Below are 27291 nucleotides of genomic sequence, written 5' to 3'. Positions count from 1 at the left end.
GTACTCCTACTTTAACCCTTTTAGCCCTGGTATCGTTCTGGTGAATCTGTGCTGCACCCCCGCCAAGGCATAATTTCTTCGCCAAGCTCCCTCATTATGACCATCACTATTTCACAAGTAACTACTTTGCATCAAAACTGTGATTCTCGGTCTGCATGTTTTGTTTCCTGTTTGATTGCAAAAAAATACTTTGTAAAGTGAATTACATTTTTGCCTCAATTATATTTCTCAAACAGTGGATATTAATTGTTTTTTTGCCATTTGGGGTCATGGGATATGATTAGACGATATAGGCACATGATCCAACAACCATTTTCAGAATAAATTTGATGAAATGTGCTTTAGATGCATCTATTTTACAAAGTAATATATTGTGACAAAACTGGGAATTTAAATATGGTTATGTGGTAGAATCCTTTGCATTATTAGCGTGTATTGTTTACGAAACATTGAAAATCCTGCATAGAATGTTGCTTTAAGAATTTTTTTCAAAATTAACCACAGCGGAACAATGATGTCCTTTCAGATTTTGAAATTGGCTTAACATAAGAAAAGAAATAGGAGCAGGAGTAGGCCATACAGCCCCTGCTCTGCCATTCAATCAGATCGTGGCTGATCTTCAACCTCAACTCCACTTTCCCAACCTATCCCCATATCCCTTGATTCCCGTAGAGTCCAAAAATCTATTTATCTCAGCCTTGAATATATTCAATGACTCAGCATCCCCAGTCCTCTGGGGTAGGGAATTCCAAATATTCACAACCCTCTGCATGAAGAAATTCCTCCTCATCTTAGTCTTAAATGGCTGACCCCTTATCCTGCGACTATGCCCCCTAGTTTTAGACTCACTAGCCAGGGGAAACAATCTCTCAGCATCTACCCTGTCAAGCCCCCTCGTAACCTTATATGTTTCAATTAAATCACCTCTCATTCTTCTAAATTCCAGAGAGTATAGGCCCATTCTACTCAATCTCTCTTCACAGGACAACCCTCTCATCCCAGGAATTAATCTAGTGAACCTTTGTTGCACCGCCTCTAAGGCAAGTATATCCTTCCTTAGATAAGGAGACCAAAACTGTATGCAGTACTCCTGGTGAGGTCTCAACTGTACAACTGTAGTAAGACTTCCTTACTCTTGTACTCCAAACCCCTTGCAATAAAGGCCAACATGCCATTTGCTTTCCTAATTGCCTCCTGTACTTGCATACTAACTTTTTGTGTTTCTTGTACGAGGACACCCAAGTCTCTGAACACCAACATTTAACAGTTTCTCACCATTTAAAAAATATTCTGTTTTTCCATTCTTACTACCAAAGTGAATAACCTCACATTTCCCCACATTATACTACATCTGCCACCTTCTTGCCCTCGCAATTAATCTGTCTGTATCGCTTTGCAGACTCTTTGTGTCCTTACTCAAACCCAAGACACGGGCTTAAATGGGCTTCTTATATTTTCAAATTGAGTTAAACTGAACATTTAGGAAATTTCAATTCGCTAATTAGCACGCGGATTTATTCTGTCCCTTTGTTAATATTTTACCATTTTCAAAAAAAAATTCTCTTGCAAAGATTGCGCATTTTTCATTGCGAGCCTGTTCAAATGCTAACAACCGATTGGCCAGGTGGCACGTCAATCATTTGGTTCCCCCACCCTACCAGTGTATCTGATTCGCCAGGCATTATGTTAATCGCTCCCTGTATCTCGTTGGCGGACACCTGATTCGTTAATATCGTCCCTTGATTAATCCCTGCGCCGTCTTCATTGGCCCATGATTCATCAGGAATCCTGTCAATCAACCGGCCCATCGTGCAATTGGTCCAAAGGAGCTGTCAATCATCACCCCTCCCTCCTCAAGAACCTTAGCGCTTGATAAACCGCTGCATCGCGGATCTTCGACTCATTCAGTTAGGAAGCTTCGGAATTAGAAGTTTATCGCACAATACAGACGTAATTTTGTACACAGATATAACCTATAGAAATAGATTTTAGTTTCTACACGAGTTAGATATAAGCTATATATTTTATATATCGTCGAAAAATTAAAAATAAAACAAAAAAAAATGACAATGGTGGACGCCGATGGAACAGGATGTCCTGCCGCAAAGACAACACCCAATGCTTGCAGCAAAGAAGTGATTATAAACGGCATTAATGGCCATGTCGAAGCGCCGGGGCAAGAAGGAAAGACCGCGAAAGGTGCGCGGTCACCGGAGGAGAGGGAAGCTATGCTGACTGGCGATGTGAAACCGATCCAGACCCAACTTTACTGGACCAGGTTCCTGATCCTGATCGTGTTCAGCCTCTACTCCATGGTGAACGCCTTCCAGTGGATCCAGTACAGCATCATCGCCAACATCTTCTGCCATTTTTATCAAATCTCCTATGAGCAGGCCGACTGGCTGTCGGTGGTCTACATGCTCACCTACGTCCCTCTCATCTTCCCCGCTGCGTGGCTGCTGGACAAGAAAGGCTTGAGGATCGTGGCGCTGCTGGGTTCCGGCCTGAACTGCATCGGAGCTTGGATTAAAATCGCGAGCGTGAGACAGGATCTGTTTGGAGTGACCATGTTCGCCCAAACGATCTGTTCCGTCGCTCAGATTTTTATCCTTGGGCTGCCCTCTAGAGTAGCATCAGTATGGTTCGGGCCCAAAGAGGTATCTACAGCATGTGCCTCCGCCGTCTTGGGCAATCAGGTAAGGGGCATCGAGTCTGTCGAATTTAACCGTCTCCCCGGCAACCGTCCCGCGGTGGGGTGGGGGGGGGGTGAATCTCCCTGGGGATTTCTTTCGCTCGTCCGCCGTAACCTCGGCGCAAAAGGGCGTAAACGTTCGGGGTATCGGCGGCAGTACCGCCGAATTTATGGCGGACGAGCTGGAGAACCCTCCCGCCTTCCCGCGCGGAAACCCCGGCCCCGCCCGATGTTTTATCTGCGTTGGCAGGACTGCCACGAGTCGGTATCGCTGGGTAGATTTTCATTGCTGTTCTTCTGAGTCCCTCTTCCTCTCCATTGGTTTTCGCCATGATCGGTCTGCGAATGTTCCAGAAGCCGATCCCCCAGTGGTCGGGGTTGCAGTTTCCCTTTTCTTTCTAAAGCGCCCCCTCTCCCATCCTGTAATTTGAAGGAGAATCTTCAAGACCGATCGCCTTTAATTTATGTCCTCTAAACCACCAGCACATGAAATTGTACGTGGAGCGTGGTTATTGGAGATTTTTTTTTCCACCGCATTAAGAGGATTGTAAAATCGGAATTGGCACACTCGACGTTTTTTTTTAGCGCAAATGTTTGAGCTTAGTTGGCTTTATCTTAGTAGATTCCAAGTCATTATCTTCAGCATTCCCTTCCCAGCCTTGATGCCAGCTCGAAATACAGTCGCCTGTGGTCACCAGCTTACCCAAGAGCACATTTACTGCCCCTCCTCCGCGTGGGGGCACGTAGCGTAGTCATACACATGCATTTCTTAAATGGAATTCATTCCATGTTCTGAGATAAATACAATCACCTATGTGATTGAAACAGGAGGTGTTCAAAGAAGATGGCAAGTAAGAGCACATGGCCGAAGAAAATGGTGTCTTGAATAGCATGCACATTGTAGGAGTTGTAACTGGTATCTTGTGTCCATTATTCACTACTTTGGCAATGTGATCACTGAGGCCATCAACAATGTTGTGCAAAATGAGACTCTTAAGATGAGTTTCACTGGAGGAAAATTCCATTGGAAGATCAGCCAGGAGCTGCATCCTAGCCCTCTGGCATCGGATCACCCAGCTAATATGGGCAGCCTGGATCTGGCAGATCATGTGGAGCAAATTGTGTATTCTTTCCACCGTTACCAGGAGAAATTCCTGAAACTCTGGTCTCCATTATTGGAGCCAGTTTGGTCAGTGAGCATTCATCTGTTTGAATGATTGACTATTTGTTGAGTCTGAGGTGTGATAATCTTTGACTTCCTCTCTCCCTTTTTGATCTATCTTACTTTCTGATCTTTCCAGATTTATTCCTCTTATCTACACTTTCAGATTATGGCATGGTTTGATGGATGTTATTTCAAGGGGTTGATGAGATTAGGTTGCCAAAGTCCCTCCCCCATTCTGTTTGGGTGGTGGCAGTTTTGGCGCCCAGGGACAGCCTCTTTTTCGTACTCTTTTTAGTGATGGACACAGATTCAGAATTAATCAGTTCTGACCTTTTTTCTTGATTTTTTTTTTCCACCCCCACTTTTATCCATTTTTTTGCTTATGGGGGTCTCTGACATATCACTGAGGTATTTGGTGTCCACTATTTGTTTATGAGCAGCCATTTTTGTTACATAAACGTGTTGTATCACACGTTTTTTTTGCTCAGTTTGTATTTGTGTATGCTTTAACATGTCTTCTATTTTCTCTTAAAATCTGACAAATAAAAAGTTTTAAAAAAGGAAAATTCCAGAAAATTTCTGTGCAGTACTGCTGAACTTTAAAATACTTTATATAAAAAAAAACCAAGGAATGGCCGGCGAGGATTTCCATCATTTTCCCAGTTTGAGACAGATGTTGATCAATTCGGACTGAAGGAGAAATGGATTCAGACATTTGAGTTTCTAATTGCTTCAGACATAACAGACAAGGCTAAAAAGTATGCCATTCTGTTTTTAATGTTACAGTATCAGAAACAGGTGAGGCAAACTACTATGATACAGCTGTGAGCAAGCCTTTATGCTGAAGAAAAACATAAAATGTTTAGACCAGCTAGACAGAAACCGAGTGAGGCACTAGACATGTATCTCTGAGCTTCGATCAATTAGCAGCTGCATGAGAATTCACAGATGTGACCCCAACCATGACCATGCTGGGCATAGATCGAACATTGGCGACTTCTGATTTGCAAGCTTCAGGCATAGAACAAACACAGCATTGTAATAGCACCCATAAACAGCATATCTCATGACAAACAGTACAAATAAGAGTTCCATGGAACAAAATAGCATCTTCAAATGACTGTGGCACTAATAATCCCTACAAGGAGGACAAGTATCCTGCCCTGCCAGAGGTAAACTCTGCAGATTGTGCGGTAAACAAAATCGCTTCGCAGGATGCTGTCATTCTAAATCATTGGACAGTTCTAAAGGAAGGACTGCAACCCAAGACTTCGGAAGATGGTATACAAAGTAACAGACAGCCAGAGGGTGATAATCAGTCCTTACAAATCCTAATTCAGCATGTCATCATGTAACCTACCCAAATCACTGGTGGTTGAAGTGGCCATGTTGAACATCCTTGTGCAAGGAGTGATAGACACCGGGGTAAGTGTAAGCTTACTCAACAAGAGTGCCTATAACATACAAGCATTACAGTCTCGTTGGATGGCGGGCAGCTCTGGTTGAATAATGCATCTCACGGCTATTGACATACTACAATTTGGAGCCAAAGTTTTTGAAACTTGACCTCATCACAGAATACCGTAGAATCAGCTCCCGAATCCAGGTATATAACGATCTTTTGTGCGCACGTTGGATGCGGACGTTATGAGCGACTTAATAATGGAATTTCTTCAGCATCATTCCAAAACGCTATCCAACAAATACTTTATTGGCATACCTGGATATCAGTGCTCCACGCAGCCCAAGTGAGGTAAGAAGCCTACTGGGAATGGTAAATGATTGTGCCAGATTTATACCTGATTTCGCCACAATCACCCAACCCATTGCGGGAACTAACAAGAAAAGATGTTAGTTGGAGCTGGGAGCTGAAACAACAAACTGTGTTTGAGGTACTAAAGAACCAAATAGTGAGTAACACAGTAATGGCATACTTACACCCAGCCAAGTTGGCTGAATGTTATGGTAGAGACAAGTCTAGTCAGCCTGGGGGCTGTACTTTGTGTCCAAAGATGCCCATCACAGGATACAGCTGGTGTAGTAGATTATTCAAGCAGGGCATTGACACCTGTTGAACAGCATTTATTCACAAATAGAACATGAAGCACTAACCATCACATGGAGCTCTGAACACTTTCATTTATATCTCTCTGGGGCTCAGTCCACAATGATTGATTACTGATCAATAAACTTCTGGAGCATATTTGACAACTTAAACTCAAAACCACCAACTCGTAGAATGATGGTTATATAGTTTCATGGTAGTCCACAGAGTAGATTAAAATGATGCATCACATTTCCAGCCTATTTTCACCTCCATCCTCACTGGAGTCAATCTATGTCCCTGCACCAAAAATGATGGTATTACTTCATCTGAGAACAGCTTTCTTAATTCAATCTACACATGTTTTTTGTTTTGTTTTTTTCTCATTTATTTTCTCCCTTTTCACCTTTCTGGAAGGGGGCAACTCCTGCTGGGGTACACTGCCATGTGCAATGGTATCCCTCTGGTACCTCACCCAACGACTGTTCTTCACGTGTGAACCTGGATAGTGAGTTTTGATGGGCTATTTGACTCTGGGGGACTTAACAGCCAAATCCAACCCTGGTTTCCACACATGTAGACATTCAGTAGGGATTGTTGGATCATGATTAGAAGTGATGGCATATGAATTTGTTTTCCTATCCTGAGCCTGTGCACCCTGAAGTTAATTGTGCACTTCCCATTGCCACCCTGAAGTTAATTGTGCACTTCCCATTGCCATCCCAGTTAAGGTTGGCTGACTTGGCACAGATCAGAGTATATGGTTCAGTCTTTCCCCCTATGCTGTATTTATCACAGTGCCATTTAGGTACTTCTACATTTGCCATTTTAAGTACTGTACAATCCAGTCTATATGTTTAATTTTCATGCAAGATTTTATTTATAAACCTGGGGGTGTGATTTAATTATCTTCAGTTGGGCACAAAAAAGTTTGAATGGAACTTTTTACATCGATGCAACCAATACAACATTAATTATTTGCTGAAGTAGCTTTACTACCATGTCTGGATGAGTTCTCTTCTACATCTGCATAACGAGTTTTTCGACCATTCAGGTGAGATTGCATCATCTACATACAATTAATCACAGGATATCTGAAGCTTCACAAGGGTCTTTAGGTATTTCTAGAAATTATAGAAAAGGAGATAGGTGCTTCCTATACATCGCCCCTCCATCTTATATTCACCAGTCAAACTACTAATCAGACTAAACATTTTGGGAAAAAAAATGGTAGTTTGATAGATCAGCCAGTTAGAATGGGAATACAGTACTGGAATGAGTTTGTACTCGTGTCACTTTCTCTTCAAACCACAGAAAGCCTTATTGATTCAAACTGTGAAACTATTTCATGATTAGCTGTTTCCAATTACACTAGATTAAATTCAAAGTCTTTGTTGTGGGGAAAATTAGTTAACAGTATAATTTCATCTTTGGGATATGGGTTTTAATCCAGTTTAGACTGGATGAACGTCTCTTGAATGAATAGATCCTCAATGGAGAAAAGGTTGGCCAGTTTTTACCTCTGAGTTAAGAACATGTATTGCTACTAAGAAAACTTGATTAACTGTATAGATAGTATATAGCTACCACTTCACCTCTTTCTCCCCTCCTCACCCAATTCTGCAATTGATGGGTGTACCTCCCACAGAAATGTCACATTGGGTGGGGTCTCTCCTTGGTTGAGACTCATGCACGTTGTTGTGACACAAGTTTTATTTGGGATGGGAGTAGGGGGTTACCAATTTTCTCCACTGCACTGCTGTCTTTTACTGAAAGGTGTTCACTTCTTGTTGGCTTTTAAAATTCATTCTCTTGTGGGTGTCGCATTTATTGCCTAGTTGCCCCGGGAAGGTGATGGTGGGCTGCCTTCTTCATTAGATTTCCGCATCGTTCACCTGAGGAAGGAGGTAGCCTCCGAAAGCTTGTGAATTTAAAATAAAATTGCTGGACTATAACTTGGTGTTGTAAAATTGTTTACAATTCTTCATTAGAGATTTGATACAATTGAGGGGCTTGTTGGGCCACTTAAGCGGTCAGTTAAGAGTCAACTATGCATATGATTCCATTGGTGCCAATTGCCCTCTGGTACTCTAAAGTGGCCATTATTCATGTGTGTTGAAGAGGAATTTTGGCAAACTATTTTACAACGGGCAGCACAACTGAGAACAATCTGGTCCTCCGAGGGTCCACAAGCACACTTCCGACAGAGGTTAATGGATATTCATGAGCAGAAATCTTCGCCATTTATTTCCCCCTTTTTCCCCCATCCCAGGAATGTTGAGGTCAATGTAGCACTATTGTGATTACCACTGCCAGGGTTAGCTAACTTAACTGGGGTAGAACAAGGCAGCTTTACATTCCATCTCACATTGCTGTACTTGCACCGGGAGTGTTTGGTGCAAAAAATAGAACGTCGATGTCTTCCCTAACACTGCCATTTTATTGAGCACAAAATAATTAATACTATCTTGTTCTTGATTCTCTTTTTAGTCCAAGAGTGATGTATTCTGTTCTTTAGCTGATGGGAGAACTGGCAATCTTCTGCATAGCGATTTAGCCTCCACTTAGTGCTTTTCCTCACCTGCAAGAGCTAGATTAGGAAATTGATTGGGGATGTGCTCTTGTATCATGCCACTCCATGGTGTAGCTTGTCTAATTAGTATACCAGTGCTCCATGCTAGTGAGATGCCTAAAAGTAATGTTTTTATTAACACTTTTAATTGTAATTTTGAGAAAGTTATTGGGCATCAGAGTAGTTATCTGCATTATAAAATAATTATCATAAAATGTGGAATTCTGGAAATATTTCATAAAATGAGTTATAGATCCCAAATATAATTATTTAAAAAATCTCTCTTTACAAAGTTTTTATTTCATTAAGATGAAGATTAATAAATTTGGCATTTTCAGGAATGAGAATTTACAACTTTTGCATAGTCAGACCAAGCAAGGGCTGGCTTCAGTTGTAAGGAATTTATGCTTTTGTTCCATTGGTGCATCCATGCCTGGGAGACAACACAATAAAGAATTACAGGATTTTTACTTTGCAAAGTTATTTAAAATTATAACAGGATTATTACTTGATTTTTAAAAAAAAGTTTTCAGCTTTTGCTGATAGGCTTTATTGTAAGAATACTATTTTTTTTTGAAAGCTTTATTCCTTTTGAACCTTGTAATAGTGTATTTCTATAATACATTTACAGGAATTGTTCAGAAATGCAACTATCTCAGATCTGTAGAGGAAAATGAGTCTTTCTATATTGGATATGAGTGGCAAAAATGGAGATTAAATGCTTCAAATAAAGCCAAATTATTATTCTAAACATGGTTTCAAATAACGTTTGTCTATTTGTGTTTCTAACTTCTGTCAAGCCAACAATTCCAATCAGTGTCTTGCTTGAGTGGCAACTCTCACAAATGATTCACCATGGAGTGGTGGGACTGATGTTGTTTCCCAGTTAGTGAGGCCCAAAGACATATGGAACAGCAAGCGATTGAAGGCCATGGGATTAGCGGAGGCAGGCTTCAAATAGCCCTCGGGCTGTGTTATGCATATCGTGGAACTGTCGTGGCTATCGAATGGAAGCCCTAATCAGGAATTAATGCTTCTTTGAAGTGATACTTAGTAACTCCTATAAATATCATTTGAAATCATCTTAGTGTTTTTTGGTATTTTTCTTTCTTTTTAGATTGATGTTCTGTATACCCAACGTCGATGGTGGGGAAATTTTTAGAGACAAAAATCCAGGACAAAATTAATTGGCACTTGGAAAAGTATGGGCTAACATATGAAAGTCAGCACGGATTTGTTAAAGGAAAATCGTGTTTGACTAACTTGATTGAGTTCTTTGATTAAGTAATGGAGAGGGTTGATGAGGGTAGTGTGGTTGATGTGTATGTGGACTTTAAAAAGGCATTGATAAAACACCACATAATAGACTCGTTAGCAAAATAAAAGCCAGTGGGATTAAAGGGATAGTGGCAGCGTGGAACAAAATTGGCCATGGGTCAGAAAGCAGAGAGTAGTGGTGGAACAGTTGTTTTTCAGACTGGAGGAAAGTATACAGTGGTGTTCCTCTTGGGTCGGTATTAGGAATACTGCTCTTTTTGATATATATTAATGACCTGAACTTGGGTATAGAGGATATAATTTCAAAGTTTGCAAGTGACACGAAACTTGGAAATGTAGTAAACAAGTGGAAGATAGTAACAGACTTCAGGAGGACATAGACAGACTGGTGAAATGGCAGACACGTGGCAGATGAAATTTAATGCAGAGAAGTGTGAAGTGGTACATTTTGGTAGGAAGAATGAGGACAGGCAATATAAACTGGTGCAATTTTAAAGGGAGTGCAAGGAACAGAGACACCTGGGGGTGTATGTACACAAATCTTTATCGCTGGGAGAAAAGTTGAGAAGGCTGTTGAAAAAGCATATGGGATCCTGGGCTTTATTAATAGAGGCATAGCATACAAAAGCAAGGATGTTATGCTAAACGTTTATAAAACATTAGTCCCCAGAAGGAGTACTGTGTTCAATTCTGGGCACCACAATTTAGGAAGGATGTCAAGGCCTTGGAGAGGGTGCAGAAGAGATTTACTGGAACGGTACCAGGGATGAGGGACTTCAGTTAAGTGGTGAGACTGGAAAAGCTGGGTTTGTTCTTATAGCAGCGAAGGTTAAGAGGAGATTTGATGGAGGTGTTCAAAATCATGAACGGTTGTGATAGAATAAATAAGGAGAAACTGTTTCCAGTGGCATTTGGGGTGGTAACCAGAGGGGACAGATTTACGGTGATTGGCATCATAACAACTCACTGTGTTAAAAAATGTTTCTTCATGTCGCCTCTGGTTCTTTTGCCAATCACCTTAAATCTGCCCCCTCTGGTTTATAATAGGCTGCCTGAAATGGTGGTGCAAGCAAATTCAATAGTAACTTTCAAAAGGGAATTGGATAAATACTTGAAGAGAAAAAATGTAAAGGGCCTTGGGGAAAGAGCAGGGGAGTGGGATTAATTGGATAGCTCTTTCAAAGAGCCGGCACAGGCACGATGGGTCTCCTTCTGTGCTGTACCATATTATGATAGTATCTCAATGTGATGATCAGATCGTCAATACCATAATCAGAAGCTCATCAAATACAATAAGTAGCTTGTAGTGCACGCGATCACCTATATCCCCTATTGTGGATTTTCCTTAAAACAATATAAAATGACAATTAGATTTTGATTTATTCACATTTGTACTCTTAGATGGCACAGTCTTGAATTTCAAATGATTATTTTGAGAATGCATAAGCAGTTAAGGTGGCTCCAGGAGTAAACTAAAGCAAAATAATCTTGGCAAAGATAATAAATATCTATTCATTATTAGTATTTAGATCAGTTACCACCAGTACTGATATGTATAATTTATCCTAAGAAAAACAGTGAGCGCAGTAACTAAATTAGATGGCCTGGTGTTTCCTCATTGGGGTGCAACCCGGAAGTTATACCCAAAAATGTGCCAATGTTGCCTTCATTTTGCTTAAGTATCCTCCCTAGTTCATAAGCATAGACCCGAACTTAAAATGGGCATAAATTAGCGTAAACAATCGGGGCCCATGGAAATGCTGAACCCGTGGCAGATTTTTTTCTTGTTGGGTGTTAAAATTTAAGTTTTAACTTATGTAATCATCATTTATGCACAGCATGCTTAAGAACCTGCAATTGTGGAAACTTTTCAACTCCTAATGTGGCCTATACTTGTGCCATAAAAATGCATTAAAGGAAACAAAATACAGATCAGGTCGTGGTGAGGGTAAAGTAAAGAAAACATACTCAAAAAAAAAAAAAATTGCAATTGTAAGACCAGAAAATTGAGTTTGTTTCCTGCTTCGCCTGAAAATCTGGGCAGAATGTTTGAGACTCCCCCCGCACCCCCCAAATGAGTACAATTCGAAGATACTCGTGTTTGAGAGTCGGGGGTATGGCCAGTTTTGTGGGCGGAGATTCTTTTGGACAGAAGGTTTGCTGGATGGATGTAAAGGATCGAGGACACTTGGATGTATTGTAGTTACGCGGGTAACTCACTTATGCCCAAAGCTCCGCAATCTTTTAAGCCACGTAATTAGTTTGCGCCCAGATTACAGGTGTATCTGGGTGCAAATATGGAGAAAACTAGGCTGATATTTGCAACCTTAAACTTAAACTGCCACACTGTTCATACTCCAGTAGAAACTCCAGATTGTCCCAGTTTATTCAAGTCCTTGAGGGTAAAATAAAATGCAGGATCTTGCGTTTTAAAATGAGTACTTGGACACTTGAGTCTTGGATATAACCCAGCCTAATGTAAATTGTAGTTTGAAAAAGAAAAATTGCAAATGTCATTTTTTAATAATGTTTTGATTTGTTGATTTGTTCCTTTGTTTCACAGCTTGGTGTGGCTTTTGGTTTTCTTTTACCTCCAATTTTGGTGCCTAATACTAAGGATGATCTTAATCTGATGGCAAGCAACATAAGTATATTGTTCTATGGGACAGCAGCAGTAGCCACACTGCTCTTCATTTTGGTTGTAGTAGGTAAGTTTATTTTGCTCTTAGAATTTGAAAGTCAAATGGCAGTTTATAGTCATGGCTGGAATCTGAAAGCATGTATCCACAGACTTGGTATACCAATATAATGTGCCACAGATAAGGGTATAGGGCCAGTCTAACTTCTTTACACTGTGGAAAATGACATTCACTCCTGATAAGGAGTCAACAGCTGAATGCATGGGATAACTGGCTTTACTTGGAATAACATTTGGAATCTATGCAATTTCTTGCCAAACATACAGGTTTAAATTTGTGCACTAGTGGCTTGATTTGGCAACTATCCAGATATCAACTACATTCAAGAGTCAATTTGGATAGCATTGGTAAGGTAACAAAATTGCTGCAGAAGTCTTCCATGGTTGTTCAGGACATGGGTGCAGTGCCAGAACTGCAGAATAGGGCATTACCACATAGTGCTTTGCTCATAAAATGGTACAAAATATTTCAAGAGCATTTTGACTAAATCAAAGCAAGTTACTGTTATCTGTGTGGACTCATGATGAAGCTATACTCTGAATATTGGATGTAATTGTGGATACCCTACCTTCAAAAGAAACTTGCGGTCATGGGTAGACATAATCCATGTTTGTAAAATGTACAGGCATAGCCAGTTTAGGTATAATTTGACTAGAACTGAGTGTAATTGTAGAATAAATAATTCTTCCATGAGACAAGAGATCATAAGAAATTATCCCAGTCCCAAACACAGACACGTAGTAGTGGATATAATGGAACAGACGCCCAGCATAAACAACAAAAGCAGTGTTCATATACAGCCTTTTAACACCTAGCTAAATACCTGCAGTAAAAATGAAAAATCTTTTTAGAAAAAGATTCTCTTCTCTTATGGGTAGTTCAGTTTGCTGGTTCCTAGAGGCATGTTGTCTGATCAGAATCAGTTTGGCATAATCCAGGCCTGGCTGGTATCGACCTTTTGGATTATGTATGTGTTTGACTCGGCATTCTAAGTTGGGAAAGGTGTGGGTCCCTGCTAGACTAGATATCTAGCTTGCAGCAGTATTTTGAATTGAATGCATCCACCTTTCCTGACTAATGCATAATTTTTCTTATGCTTCTGCCAGGAATAATCTTGGATTATCAAGATTTTTTGGACTAGATATAGAATCATATAGTACAGAAAGAGGCCATTCCGCCCATTGTGCATGTGCCGGCTCAGAAAGAACTATCTAATTAGTCACACTCCATCATGCTCTTTCACCATAGGCCTGCAATTCTTTACTTTTCAAGTATATATCTAATTCCCTTTTGTCTGAATAACAGAGTTTATTTATAAATTTGTTATTAATACTTTTAATCAGTATCTCAATTTACTAATATTTAATAGATAGTGAGCTGGGTCCAGGTTTGAGCTGCCTGTATTCATTGTTGAAAAACCGATCCTTTTCAAGAGAAGGCCAACTGCAAAATAAGCCCTGTCTTTTCTACCAAAGCCCCAAAAAATTGATGCTATAAAACAATAGATGAAATATCATAGAAAGAGAATTCATTAGTACATAGCATATAGACAAGTCACCAAGAGAAATAAGTGACTGTTCATACACCTGGATTGGAATATATATGATATCCTTTGTTTTTTAATGAGACTAAATTATAAATAAATCGTAGAGACTTCTTGTTGATCCTTTGACTATAAGTAGCTCTTGGATTAAGTTATCTGGGTCAGGTGCTGTCTGCTGTTGAAACTTCCCCCCGCCCCTTGGCAATACCTGCTGATGGAAGCTGCTGATGCCTGAGTAAGTATCAGAAGATCCAAGTAGAAATTGAAAATGCCTTGCCTTGATCTCCAAATAGATTTTTAAAAAGTAGATAAATACAAATGAACACTGATGATGCAGTTGCAGGAGGATTGAAACCATGCATTCCTGAATTAATTTGGCCTTCCCCCCCCCCCCCCCCCCCCCCCCCACTTAGTGGCATCCTACCATTATGATTTTTTTTTAATGAATGCCATCACAATTGGGGCAGACAAAAATTGAGGAAGGACATTGCAAATGTTTGCCAGTTTGTTTGGTACCAGTAAATCTAAAATGCTAGCATCACAGTGTAAGAAGTGTGTGATAGTAAAACTGTTGTAATATTCTCCGACTGCCCTCCATAAACTCTAGCTTGTACAAAACTTTGCGCACATATCCATTCTTTCACTAAGTCCTACTCACCCATTGCCCTCCCCTTCTTGCTAACCTACTTAAGGCTCCCCATCCCCCAAAGCATTAAGTTTAAAATCCTTATCCTCTTAAATACTTTCAAGGCATTGCCCCACTCCACTCTCTCTCTGCTGCCTTCGGCTCTATATCTATTTCCTTCGGAACATTCAAATCCTCAGCCTTTTAGATGCCATTGTCCCTTTTTACAGTTTCAGAGTTCTACTCAATGGATTTCCCTCCCCAAACCTCTCAACCTCCCTCTCCCTTTTTAAAAACTTCTTCCGAACTCATCAACTTTGCCCAACTCTCCTAACCTCTCTCTTTTCGTGGCTCTGCGTCACTTTTTCTTACATCTATCTTTAAAGCATTCTGGATGTTCTTTATGTTAAGGCACTATATAAATGCAGGTTGTTTTAGATGAGAATATAATGGATGATTTCATGATCCAGTGGGGAAGCAGTAACTGAAGGGAATGAAAGTTGGATATGGAGCTAAAACATTGTAGCCCTGATTCTCCAACCAGCGCATAAAGCTACCGGTTACAAGTGCGGTGATTGTGAAATTACATGTAGTCTTTAAATTCCTTGGATTTTTTTATGCTCCAGATTGGGGGATATTCTTTTGTTGCCTAAATGAGGAGCAAATGTTTCCAAGTGGTTCCCCCCTGATAGTTTTGGTACACTATTTACTGTTTTTTTTCTCTCTTTTTTCACCCCCCCCCCCCTCTCATTCTCTCTCCCCATTCTCTCTTCTCTCTCCTTCCCTCCCATCAGTTCTGAATGAATTTCATGTACATCCAGAGTACTGTTAACTTTGTCCCTGCTCATTTCACAGAAATTATGCATAAAAATACACTGAGCTCATTGACTACCAGTAGTGCACTGTTCTGTGGTTCCTGGTTTTAGAAACTTGTTGGATGGTGCCACTATAGACCGAACGAATGCTGGCTTAAAATAGTGGTGTGACATCTAGGAATTGTAACTAAAATTTTAATCTAGTGCAAACTTCCTGTCAAATATCAGGTTAACAAAAGTCTTGTTGACCATGAGAATTTGATCTAATATATCTTGTATCCTTGTGATGCTATTGCCTGAAACCTCACCTCAGCTTTATGCAATCCATGTTTTAATTTTCTGTAAGCCGAAATTTTACTTACTATGCTTAGCATCTTGATAACTTTTTTTTCTAAATAGTATTTAAGGACAAGCCTCCACTTCCTCCAAGCCAATCCCAAGCAGTGCTTTTGGACAATCCTCAAGAGTATTCCTACAAACAATCGATAATAAACTTGTTTAAGAATGTTCCATTTGTGCTACTACTGTTAAGTTATGGTGAGTAATTCCTATTTTAATTTTGGTTTGGGTTACTCAACAATTCAGTTCAGTAATATATGTATCAAATGGCAATTTTCTCATTCCATTCTTTGTTCTCAAAGTAGTTAACCTTTACAGTGTTGAATGTTCTTCATAGCTGTCAGAGTGAGGGTTCTAAATTTTCTCTAGTTTTGCTGGTCCAGGACTTCTATTCATGGAAAACCACTTATTTCAATATATACAAATCATAAGTTTACAGTTGCAAGAAAAGTACTGAAATATTGTGGTGCAAACTCAGCATTATAGAAAAACACTCCTGATTAACTATTATGATTTTCTTTTTTTTTCATACCAGCAGTGCTTGCTTTGGGGTGCACAGTCTGTTTCTAATTATGCTTGGTTTCGTGTTGTCGACTTTAGTTTACTAGCAGTTGACTAGATTGGCCAAATGTATTTCATGTTATGCCATAGAGTAGACTTTAATTTTGTTGAGACACAAAAGGATTGTGCCATCTTGTTTTTTTTAGGTTTTGCTTTTTGATTTGTACTTGTTAATCTCGGCTATAAAAACTATTTCAAACATATTTCCCCCCCCCCCCCCCCTCTCCATTTCCTGTAGGTGGTTACTTTTGCCAGAGTAGAATTCCATGGTTGCTTGCTGTCCTCTAGTACCTTGCCATTCTTTGTGTGAGCCTAGGCAATATTGGCAAGCTCAATTCAACTGTGAATGGTATTCCAGCTGACCCTGATCCTGTCCTTGCTCAATGTCTGCATGTGTACTTTCCAACTAGGATCACCTAGGTAGCAAGCAGAAGCTGGAAGCTTACGGTTACTTAGGTCAGGTACTGCACCAACTGAGATTACCTAACTCGGCATGAACAAAGTTCATAGATCTTCTTTCTAGTTGGTATGGTTTAGTTAATGGCATACTTGTTTAAATTTTCCAGAGTATAGTGCAGTATGATCATGTCTTCTCCTGACTTATGCTCTACAATTTTGGCTATATAGTTAAACATTTTGTTGGTTTTGTTGATTGCTACTCTGCATTGGTTGAGCATAGAGTCTACTAAGACTTCTAGCTATCTTTCAATTTCATCCTTGGGAAGTAAGTGAACAGGAAAGTTGGGAGTACACTAAATAAAACCGATATCTGAATAATGCATTACTACTGAATTCAGTTGCCGGCTAAGGTATATTTCTAATATCTTTTCTAGGTATTCTGACCGGGTCCTATTATTCTGTGGGAACACTATTAAATCAGATGATCATTACTTACTATGAGGTGAGTTGATAATCTTTATATATAATACTTCATTTTTCTTGAAATACAATTTTTAATTAAACCTAAAACCCCTAAATTTACATGTGAAATGTAACCTATGGATCTTCATCTTCACCAGTAAACTAAATTACTTGATAAATTCAATGTTCTGCTTTCCTTAACAAAAGACAGGTTAAAAATTTAACATTTTTAAAGGAATTTGGGTTTTGGAAGCATTTGAAGAGATCGGGAAGAATTTTTGGTTTAATTATGTTTGTGCTAAAAAATGGATTTTGTTTTTTAAAAAGTACTTCTGATGTAATGTAGTATCAAGACAGAATCACTAGTTGAATTAGATATCATAAACTGAGTTTAAGCAGGCAGTGTAGATTTGTTTTGTAGGATAATGGGATCTGTTATTGATCAATAAATGCATGCATTTTAACTTTTAACTAACTTAGTAGCCTTCTATTTGTTCACTGATTTGGTTTACTAAAGAGTCAACACTGAATTTAGTTTTTGAGCCCCCTCTTCATTCCTTTTGGTATTTGCAGCTCCACACTCATCTGCATCCTGCAGTTCCTTCTCCATCCCACATTTATTTTAGTATATACTAATTTATATTTATCTTGTGTATATAGTGTCAATTCACCACAATCTGTATTGCACATTGTTACAGAAGGCAAAACTACTTTCATTTTGTTAAAAATGAAAGCTAGTCACTTCATAATGGATTCTTCTGACTGTGAGCCAAAAATTTACAAGCAGCCGCAGTTTCCCTCTGACTAAGGAGTTTACAAGCAGCTGAACTCTAGCCCCAGATTGCAGTTTAGTTGCTAACATTCATACACATATAATATACTAGCAGAGCTCCCATAATACTGCTCACCATGGAAAGTTTACTAGTATTGTATTATACATGAATGCCAAATTTTATATTTCAATTTAATCAGTTATTTTTGTTGTATATTTTTTGTAAGGGAGAAGAATTGAATGCTGGGAGAATTGGACTTACTTTAGTGGTGGCAGGGATGGTAGGTTCCATCATCTCTGGTTTCTGGGTGGACCGTACAAAGAAATACAAGTGAGTATAACCATATCGGCACTCGCTGCAGTGTAAGTGTGTGAAGAACCCAAATTTGTATTGTATTAACAGAATAATATTCAGAATGTTGCTGATTTCCTTTTTAGTTACGTGCTGTCGGACAGCTTTGTAGAACATCTATTATCATGATGATTCTGCATTTTAGGGATCGGATCTAGTGTGATAATGCCTCAACCTTTTTTTGAAAATTCTTGGTTTTAAATTATATACTTCTCCAGCTTGACTTTTCTGCTGGTGCTAATTTGGACACTGTCTGCTTATGCTGATTCCAGTACCAAAAATGTGTTGTGCCATGTCTACAAGTGGCCCTATCATTAAATGGCTATGGATATTGACTGCTTCTGGAGTCACTGCTAGACTGACTCGGCTGTGGCTTATTACCAAGTATTTTAAATCTGAGGCCTTGAATTATTAGATTTCTGCTCTCCCACGCCTTCAGATTGAGATAACGTATATACACTTTTTATAAAAGTATAATTTTGCTTTCAGTTTTCATTGTGGCAATACATTCATACATTTCAGAATGTAAATTTATCTTGCTGTAATTTCCTACTTTCTCCTATTTTTCTCTTTTGAACCCCCTTACCTCCTTACCCCCCCCCCCCCGATTCAGTAATCAGTGGATGAAAAGGCCCACCACATAGCTTTCTAGCTAGATGAAAAGAACTACAGCTTTCTACTTCTTAGGTCCAATCCCAGACTTTTTCCTTTGCAAAACAATTTTTTGGACTCCATCCAGCTCTCCATTGCCATTTAGTTTTTTGTTGGATTTTTCACAAATGGCCTCTTGGGTGTTCTATGTGTCTATATGACAGCAAGTTCGTTAGTCCTCACTTGAAGTCTAATCTGCTGAGCGATTTGTTGCTTACATTGAATTACCCAAATTTCAGTAACTTATTCCTTAATCAGTTTTCCTAATATTCTACAGCACAATATCTAATACCTAAAGGAATCAACTAATTAAAGTAAGGTATGAGAGAATGATGCAAAATGACATGGGAACAAAAGTACTGAAGAAACATTCTCTGAAATCCAAATTTAAATGTTCCAACTCTAATTGAAATCTGGTACTTGGAAGCCTTTTCTCTAGGACTTGAATGTGTGTTCCTTTTGGCTAGGTCTTTCAAAAACAGTTGTAGGACTTTGTTAAAACTAGTTTGCCAAATTGAGACCAGCACACTTAGCGATGTGGCAGGTTGGTTGAATTGCAGTGTTGGTATGGACTTTGTATGCAGGAAGCAGATTGCAGGCGTTTTACAAATCACCTCCCATGAATGTCCATAATGTATGCTGAGCATGTTTATAGTTGTGTTTGTCGGCCAGCATCTTTTAATGTCGATCAAGATTTTGTTGAGCTGCTGGTCCTGTGATATAGTACTTGCATGGGAACAGAAGTAGGCCATTCAGCCCCTTGAGCCTGTTCTGCCATTATACTAGATCAAGGCTGATCGACTTCAACTCATTTACCTGCCGTTGCTCCATATCCGTTGATAACCTTACCTAACAAAAATCTATCGATCTCAGTCTTGAAAATTTAAATTGACCCAGCATCCACAGCCTTTTTGGGGGGAGAGAGTTCCAAATTTCTGCAATCCTTTGTGTGAAAAAGTGCTTCACTTCTAAAAGGCTTAGCTCTAATTTTAAGATTGTGTCCCTTGCTCTGGATTCCCCCACCGGAGGAAATTGTGTGTCTGTATTACTGTATCTAATCAATTTATCGTTTAAAACACCTCAAAGGAGGGAGATAATTGATAAACGAATCAAACTTAGAGAGGATAAAACCCCTGGTTTTGCATTCACGCATATTAAAAGAAGTTAGAGAAGAGATGGCAGAGGCACTATTACACATATATAAACATTCATTAGAAAGGGGAATAGTACCAGAGGACTGGTGGCCAGGGAGATAGAACAAGTCCAGGGAACTATAGACCAGTGAGCTTAATGTCGGTGGTAGAAAACATAATGGAATCTTTACTCAAAGATGTAATAGAAATACATCTAGAAAACAAAAATATAATAAAGACTAGTCAGCACAGATTTCAGAAGGGAAAGTCATGCTTGACCAATCTTATTGAATTCTTTGAAGAAGTAGCAGAAAGAGTAGATGAGGGTAATGCAGTAGATGGAATATATTTGGATTTTCGAAAGGCCTTCGGTAAGGTACCGCATAGCAGGCTCATAACAAGGTCAGAGCATGTGGAGTCGGGACAGGTAGCAGAATGGATAGCAAGCTGGCTACAAAACAGAAAACAGTACGGATTAAGGGTGGATACTCAGACTGGCAAAAGGTGGGAAGTGGTGTTCCACAGGGATCGTTGCTGGGATCACTTGTTCACAATTTACATTAACGTTTTGGACTCTGGAATCAGAAGTACAATTTCAAAATTTGCGGACGACAGGAAATTGGGTGGGGGGTATAGTTGATACAAAGGAAGAATGTGCCAAAATGCAAAAAGACTTTAATAAACTTGCAGAATAGGTGTGTAATTGGCAAATTAATTTTAATATAGGTAAGTGTGAGGTGATGCATTTTGGCAGGAAGAATAAGGAGGCCACATATTGCTTGGATAATAAGAATCTGAATGGTGTAGAGGAGCAAAGGGACACAAATCACTAAAAGTAGCGACGCGGGTTAATAAGGCCTTTAAAAAAGCAAACCAAGCACTGGAGTTCATTTCTAGAGGGATACATTTGAAAAGCAGAGAAGTTATGTTAAACTTGTATGGAACCATGGTTAGACCACATTTGGTGAGTACTGCACACAGTTCTGGTCTCCATATTATAAAAAGACATTGGAGAAGGTGCAAAAAAGATTCACAGGGATGATACCAGAACTGAGAGGATATACTTAAACAGGAAAGACTAAACAATCTGGGGCTCTTTTCTCTAGAAAAGAGAAGACTGAGGGGTGACCTGATAGAGGTCTTTCAGATAATGAAAGAGTTTGATAGTGTAGACATGGAGAAAATGTTTTCCCTTGTGGGGGAGTCCAAAACTAGAGGTCATCAATATAAGATAGTCACTAATAAATCCAATAGGGAATTCAGGAAAAACTTCTTTATCCATAGAGTGATAAGAATGTGGAATGTGCTACCACAAGGAGTAGTTGAGTCAAATAGCATAGATGCATTTAAGGGGAAGCTAGATAAGCACGCGAGGGAGAAAGGAATAGGTGGTTACGCTGATTGGGTTAGATGAAGTAGGGAGGGAGGAGCATAAACGCTGGCATAGAGCAGTTGGGCCGAATGGCCAGTTTCTGTGCTGTAGAGTTGATGTGACCTCTATCAGATCACCCCTCAACCATCTAAACTCAAGGGAATACAAGTCAAGATTATGGAACCTGTCCTCATAATTTAACCCTTTAAGCCATAGTGTCATTTTGTCGAATCTGCACAGTTCCTCCTCCAAGCCCAATATATCTTTTCTGACGTTTGGTGCTCAAAACTGAACATGGTACTCTAGATGGGATCTGACCAAGGTGCTGTATAACTGAAGCATCAATTCCTCACTCATCTTTCAACCCCCTTGAGATAAAGGCCAACGTTCCATTAGCCTTTTTGACTACTTTTTATACCTGTACTTACATTTACATAGGTGTTTCAATGTGATAAGGCCTATAATTATTTTTGGACTTTTATGTAGGCAAACATTCTGTGCCAGTAATTGTCCTACAACCAGAAATGAGATGAATAATTAATTTTTAAAAATGTTAATATTTGTTGAGGGAGGAATGTTGACTAGGATACCAGACTGTTCTCATGAATCAGTATGCAGTTGTACAAATCTTGATTGCAATGGAGAGCTGTAGGGGTAAAATGTTGCACACTTGGTCACTTCTGTAGCGAAAAAAAATTATTTAAACTTATTTCAGTAGCCCAAAAATTGGTGTTTATATTACATCTCTAGACTTTAAATTTATTTTCAAAATGGGGAACTTTGTAACCCTTTTTGCCTGTGCTTTGTGACAGTGGGCAGCAGTGTCTGTTCTATTGTCTGCTAACATCAGTCACTGAAGACTATTACTCACTGACGTCAATTAGTGGGCAATAGTGAAAACGTTCTGATATGGAACAACTCTTCAGCCAATTGTGCTTAACATTTCAGTGAAAGGTATGAATTTTTAAAAACTTACTGTATCAACCCTATTAGAAATCTGTCTACTTAAATGTACCTAATTTGGCATGAACCAGTGGCCCAGAATTTGCTGGGAAAATAACAGCGAGTTTAATGCGCACACCGTTATTAGCGTGTAAATCATCCAGCAATTTGTGGTGAGGAAGAGATAACCCACGCGAAAACAGCAGCTTGCCGTCAGCCTCCCCATGAGTTTCAAGAAATTGTTGCATTTGCGCAGTAAACACAAATTAAACTCACCACAGAAAGTTGGGGCTGGTACTTAACAGCGTAAGGACCCTTTTAATGACTAGATTTATGTCCCTGCAATGCCACTCAACCTCGCCAGCCCAGAAAGGGAACAATTGAAACCACAGGTAGTAAATTTTTCTTGGAGATTAAAAAAAAATGTTTTCTTTTCCTTCTTGTTTTTTTTTGTCTCTCTTAATCCAATCTTTCTTTCCCTCTCTTTTATTTCTCTTTCTGTATCTAATTTGACTCTAATTTACCCAATTTTCTTCTCTGTTGTTCCTCTTTTTGTTTCTCTTTCCTTAAATCTTACTGGTTTGGTTAAGGCGATAGACTGTTGGTCCCATCGTTCACCAAAGTCCCAGATGCCCCGTTACCAGCTTGCAGTTCCAACAATGCTGAAGGGTGAGGGGAAAAGTCTAACTAATCGGGCACACACCAGCAAATTCTGGACCAGTCTCTTTCAGTATCCATTAGAAGAATTCTAAATACTTTTCTAGAAATTTGTTCTTAGCAAACATACTTTGTCATTTGTTAAATATATGCATGATTTCCCCAGTAGTCCAAAACTAATGTGCTGATATAAATGTTGTATGGGAATTCTACCTTACAATTTTTTTCCCATTTACAGGCAGACCACCCTTGCAGTCTACATTATTTCATTTATTGGAATGCTCGTTTTCACCTTCACGTTAAATCTTGGTTACCTTCAAGTAGTCTTTGTCACAGCAGGAGCCTTGGGGTAAGAGACCATTCTGTCTCTCAACAAAATAGACTGGGGAATGTTCTTAACAATGTGTTTGGTATATCTCCTTAAAAACTTCAGAGAACTGAGAATGTCGTTGGATATGCTGTAACATTGAAAATGTTAGTTGTCAGTCATGTAATTTATTGAAGTGATGCTTTGAATCTGTATTCATTTTAGATCAACTAATTTGTTAAATGGTCAGGTGTAAATTTTACAGCTGGATTAACTTTTTAAATCTTTTAAGATGCAGTATTTGGTCATTTGGAAATTTGCCAACTAACTTTGGTGACCAGTTTTCCCGTGCTAACTTTCTTCCCTCCTCTACTGGGTGTTGACTCCTTACTAGGGTACAGTTTCACCAGTACCTTGATTATGTGTAAGCCTTGAAGGTGAGTATCATCAGGGTATTCTCCTTCAGGGGGCATCACATTTGAGTCCTACCTGTCCTGACCTCATGCCCACACATGTACACTTTCTGCAGGGGTCACTGGATAGCAATCAGAATTGGGAACTCAGGCCTTCCTTCTGTTCACCCCTACCCTGCCACAGGAGTAAGGTCCATTCTGTTGCCCGTACCTCTGCTAAGATTAACTAACTGAATACAGACCGAAGATCAAAACACAGGAGCTTCTTAGTCTGTTTGAGCTACTCACTAGATAAACTTGCTGAGCCATCAGGGGAGTCTGGTGCCTCTGACTTGATGTTAATTTGTCACTAATATTATTTATATTGAGTGAGCAAATACTGGTAATTAGGTGACTTGTGCGACTTAATTTTTTAATGTTGCAAGTTCAAGTTGGTAACTTCTCTATCGATGGTCTTAGGAACAGAATGATTTAACTATAGAACTGCTAATTCAGAGTCCCAGTAATTGCAGTCTCAACACTGACAGCAACTCTGTTACTCTGCTAGGCTGCATACTCCAGAGTGACTGCACAAGACTTTATAGTCAATATAAAAGGCACTTAATTGGCATCCTGGAATAATAAAATAGAACTCAGGACTATAATTAGAACCTTTTGTAACCATTGTTAATCAGAACACCTATTAGTTAGTAAACACAAAAAAGTTTGTTGTAGTACTGCACTTTGATAATTATTGCACGAAATTTATCTTTGTGTCCCACTGATTTCAATTTATTGTAACTGGCTATAGTTCTGCTATGAGCTGTCATTTTAATATGATTGCTGCCTCTGTTATAGCAGTCACACAATTAGTCCCAATCCTTTTATGTTCAAAAAATATCTTGGTTTGTGTAACACATTGGGTAGCCATGTTTCTTTAATGTTGCATGTAGGGCGAAAAATATAAATATTCCAAGAATATTATTAACTGCTTAGCAGTAATCTAATTTCATATATACAAATTAATCAGCCAGCTAATAAAAGCGATAAATTAAAGTCTCATTTTTAATGGGAAGGAGCTAGCCCCTTGAACTCTCCACTGAGATGTAATGGAGTCTTTATCAAGTTTATTTGTGACAATGTATCCGCTTTTTATTGTTCTTTAATACCTGTTAGGGACATAATGTTTTTTAAAATGTTTGTAGGTGGCCCAGTGGTGTACTAACATGTTGCGCCACAGAGTAATGGACTTGGGTTCACCGCGCGATTCCTTGTATGGTGAGTTCTTGATCTCAACCAGTTAGTCTAGGGGAGAGACTTCCCCAGAGCAAGGGAGGGAAGTCAACCGCACACCTCCGAACAGCTGGTTCAAGAGCACTATTAACAAAAGCTTGGGAAGAGGTGGTCACCCCACCTTTTAGTTAGGGATAATCTATGCCATGGAAGATTGAGAAAATAATTCTGAGCTGAGTGGAGTAATTAGATTCCTACCCCAGCTTTGACTTGTCGAGAAGGCTTGACCTTCTCACTCGGAGTTGAGCATATCAAATATTATGAATTGTGTCCACAGCGCACACTTACTGAGAGCTGCCTACACTGGAGCAGTTGCCCTTACAGCTGACTGTAAGAGTTTATTAGCTAAAGCTCCAGGACCCCACAATAAGTAAGAATTGAAAATGTTCCTGTAACAATGGTTAATGTTGTTTTATTAACCTGTTGAAAAATTGTTCCTTTCCATTTCTGTGGAATGTAAAATACAAGTTATAATGGTATGCACAGTACATGTCTTTGCTGCAAATCTCAGTTCACTCATCAAGTAACATTCTGGATTTCTCAATCTAATAAGATGCTGGTTTAACTCGTGTATTGCTGTTTCCTCTATCCCTCTACTGTGGGATGCAATAATTTACTAAGTCACTAAATTTACTAACTTTAGTGACTATTCAATGAACTGTAGATCGAGTAGACTTGTTTTGCACTCACTTTACTGTACTGTATAGTTTTTCTAATTTGACGTCTAAAATACCATATGATGTATAATTCGTTATCTGCACTGTTGAATTATGAACTGACTTATCAGTTTTCCAACCTTTTCCTTCATGTGGTGCCCCATTTGTAGTGGTGAACAGGAGCTGAATAAGCACACAGTTTGGTCTTGTTCGTGACTATAAACCGCACAAGCGAAAAAGAGATGATTTATTTATTGGAAGCTCATACTTCAGAACGTGCCCAAAAATTGGAGAGGGTCAGGCATCGCTCTTGATTTCCTTTTTTTTTATTAAACCACTTAATTTTTATCAGTTCAACTGTTCTAAACCATCCTGTGCTCCCTGTAGTGCAGTTCTGTCAGAACCTGTAGATACACAGCATGTTTCATCTGTGCATAGCTGGCATATATGCAGTTGTTTTTAAAAAAAAACAATTAGTACTTTTTTTGCTAGAACTTGGAACTCCTATAGAGAAAGCTGGTAAAACTACTTCACTACTGTTATTGAGAGGACTTGTAGAGCTGTGTTGTAAATGGGACAGTTGTATCTGCAAGAGGGTGGAACTGTAAACATATGAATAACTGCCTTTAGTTGTATCAGCAAAATAATAGATCAGAGAAGTAGGTAATGTAGACGTTGGTGTTTAGAAACTTCTCTACAGCAGTGAGTCGAATCCATATGTTATCCTTTCAGTGTCTTAACATGCATCTTACCAAGAAACTAAATTCTGTTAGTGGAATTGTGGCCCCTGCTAATGTTTTCAGCTTTTTACAAGGCTTTTTACAAAGCAGCAGTGGTGTTTCTACAGTTTGTAATTGTATGGGCCGTACTGCTGTAGCTAGCTTACATGTAAATGATATCCCTTTGTTAATCCTTGCAAAGGATAAACATTTGGATATATTCTGACATCAGGTGTAGAATAGCCACAATAAACTGCTCTGACTCAAGCTCTTGTTTCAAACATAAGTGGGGAAAGTAGCCCCTCGACTGACAGGGTAAAATGGGGATGTAAACCAGGAAATGTTGATCATGTAACCGATGTGTTAGTGATTATGAAGCAGTGCCATTCTTATTCCTCCTCCACCTCTGTCTCTGTGGATTAAATCCAACCCAGGCTGCTAAATGGAAGCTCCTTAGCTTGCAGTTTTGTCTTAAATGAAGTTATTTTGGCCAGTCATTCCAGTTTCTGATGGCTGCATGTCCGTATCATCGACTTCATAATTTGGGAACAAATGGGCAAATCTGAAGGCATATGGTTGTGGAGGAATGATTAGTGGGTACCAGTGTCTACTTAATGAGTTTTCCCAATTAAATACCAGATTCGAACTTGACTGCCTGTTGCACTGCAGTTCTGTTGGATGTATTTTATAAAAAGTGCAGTGATAGAAGATGGATTTTGAATTTTGGGATTTAATTCATTGGGAAAAAATAAGATGACTTGTTTATATTCCTTATACTATGCACTAGAATGGTACAATATAAACACAATTTAGAGGAATGCTCATTAAATATTAGTGCAAACTACAAAGCT

General features: G+C 39.2%; 1 protein-coding gene across 13 annotated transcripts in view; it reads left to right on the top strand.

Moving 5' to 3' along the window:
- The first annotated feature begins 1854 nt into the window (after positions 1-1854).
- The window catches only part of flvcr1 (FLVCR choline and heme transporter 1), a 42577-nt gene continuing 17140 nt past the window's right edge, over positions 1855-27291 (top strand). For 12 of the 13 annotated variants that reach the window (XR_010963655.1, XR_010963654.1, XR_010963652.1 and 9 more), the window contains exons 1-6: positions 1855-2696; positions 12315-12459; positions 15833-15970; positions 17167-17234; positions 18194-18297; positions 23312-23422. Coding sequence is in view for 1 of the 13 variants with exons in the window: in XM_067988932.1 (XP_067845033.1) it covers positions 2064-2696; positions 12315-12459; positions 15833-15970; positions 17167-17234; positions 18194-18297; positions 23312-23422 (1199 nt within the window). In the remaining 12 variants the exon portion in view is untranslated. The remainder of the gene's footprint in view (positions 2697-12314; positions 12460-15832; positions 15971-17166; positions 17235-18193; positions 18298-23311; positions 23423-27291) is intronic. The other variant, XM_067988932.1, reaches the window with a different exon arrangement.

The sequence above is a fragment of the Heptranchias perlo genome, chromosome 8, assembly GCF_035084215.1.
Source record: "Heptranchias perlo isolate sHepPer1 chromosome 8, sHepPer1.hap1, whole genome shotgun sequence".
NCBI classification, from domain to species: domain Eukaryota; kingdom Metazoa; phylum Chordata; class Chondrichthyes; order Hexanchiformes; family Hexanchidae; genus Heptranchias; species Heptranchias perlo.
Note: the sequence above shows the minus strand (reverse complement) of the source record. Positions and strands in the feature narration are given on the sequence as shown.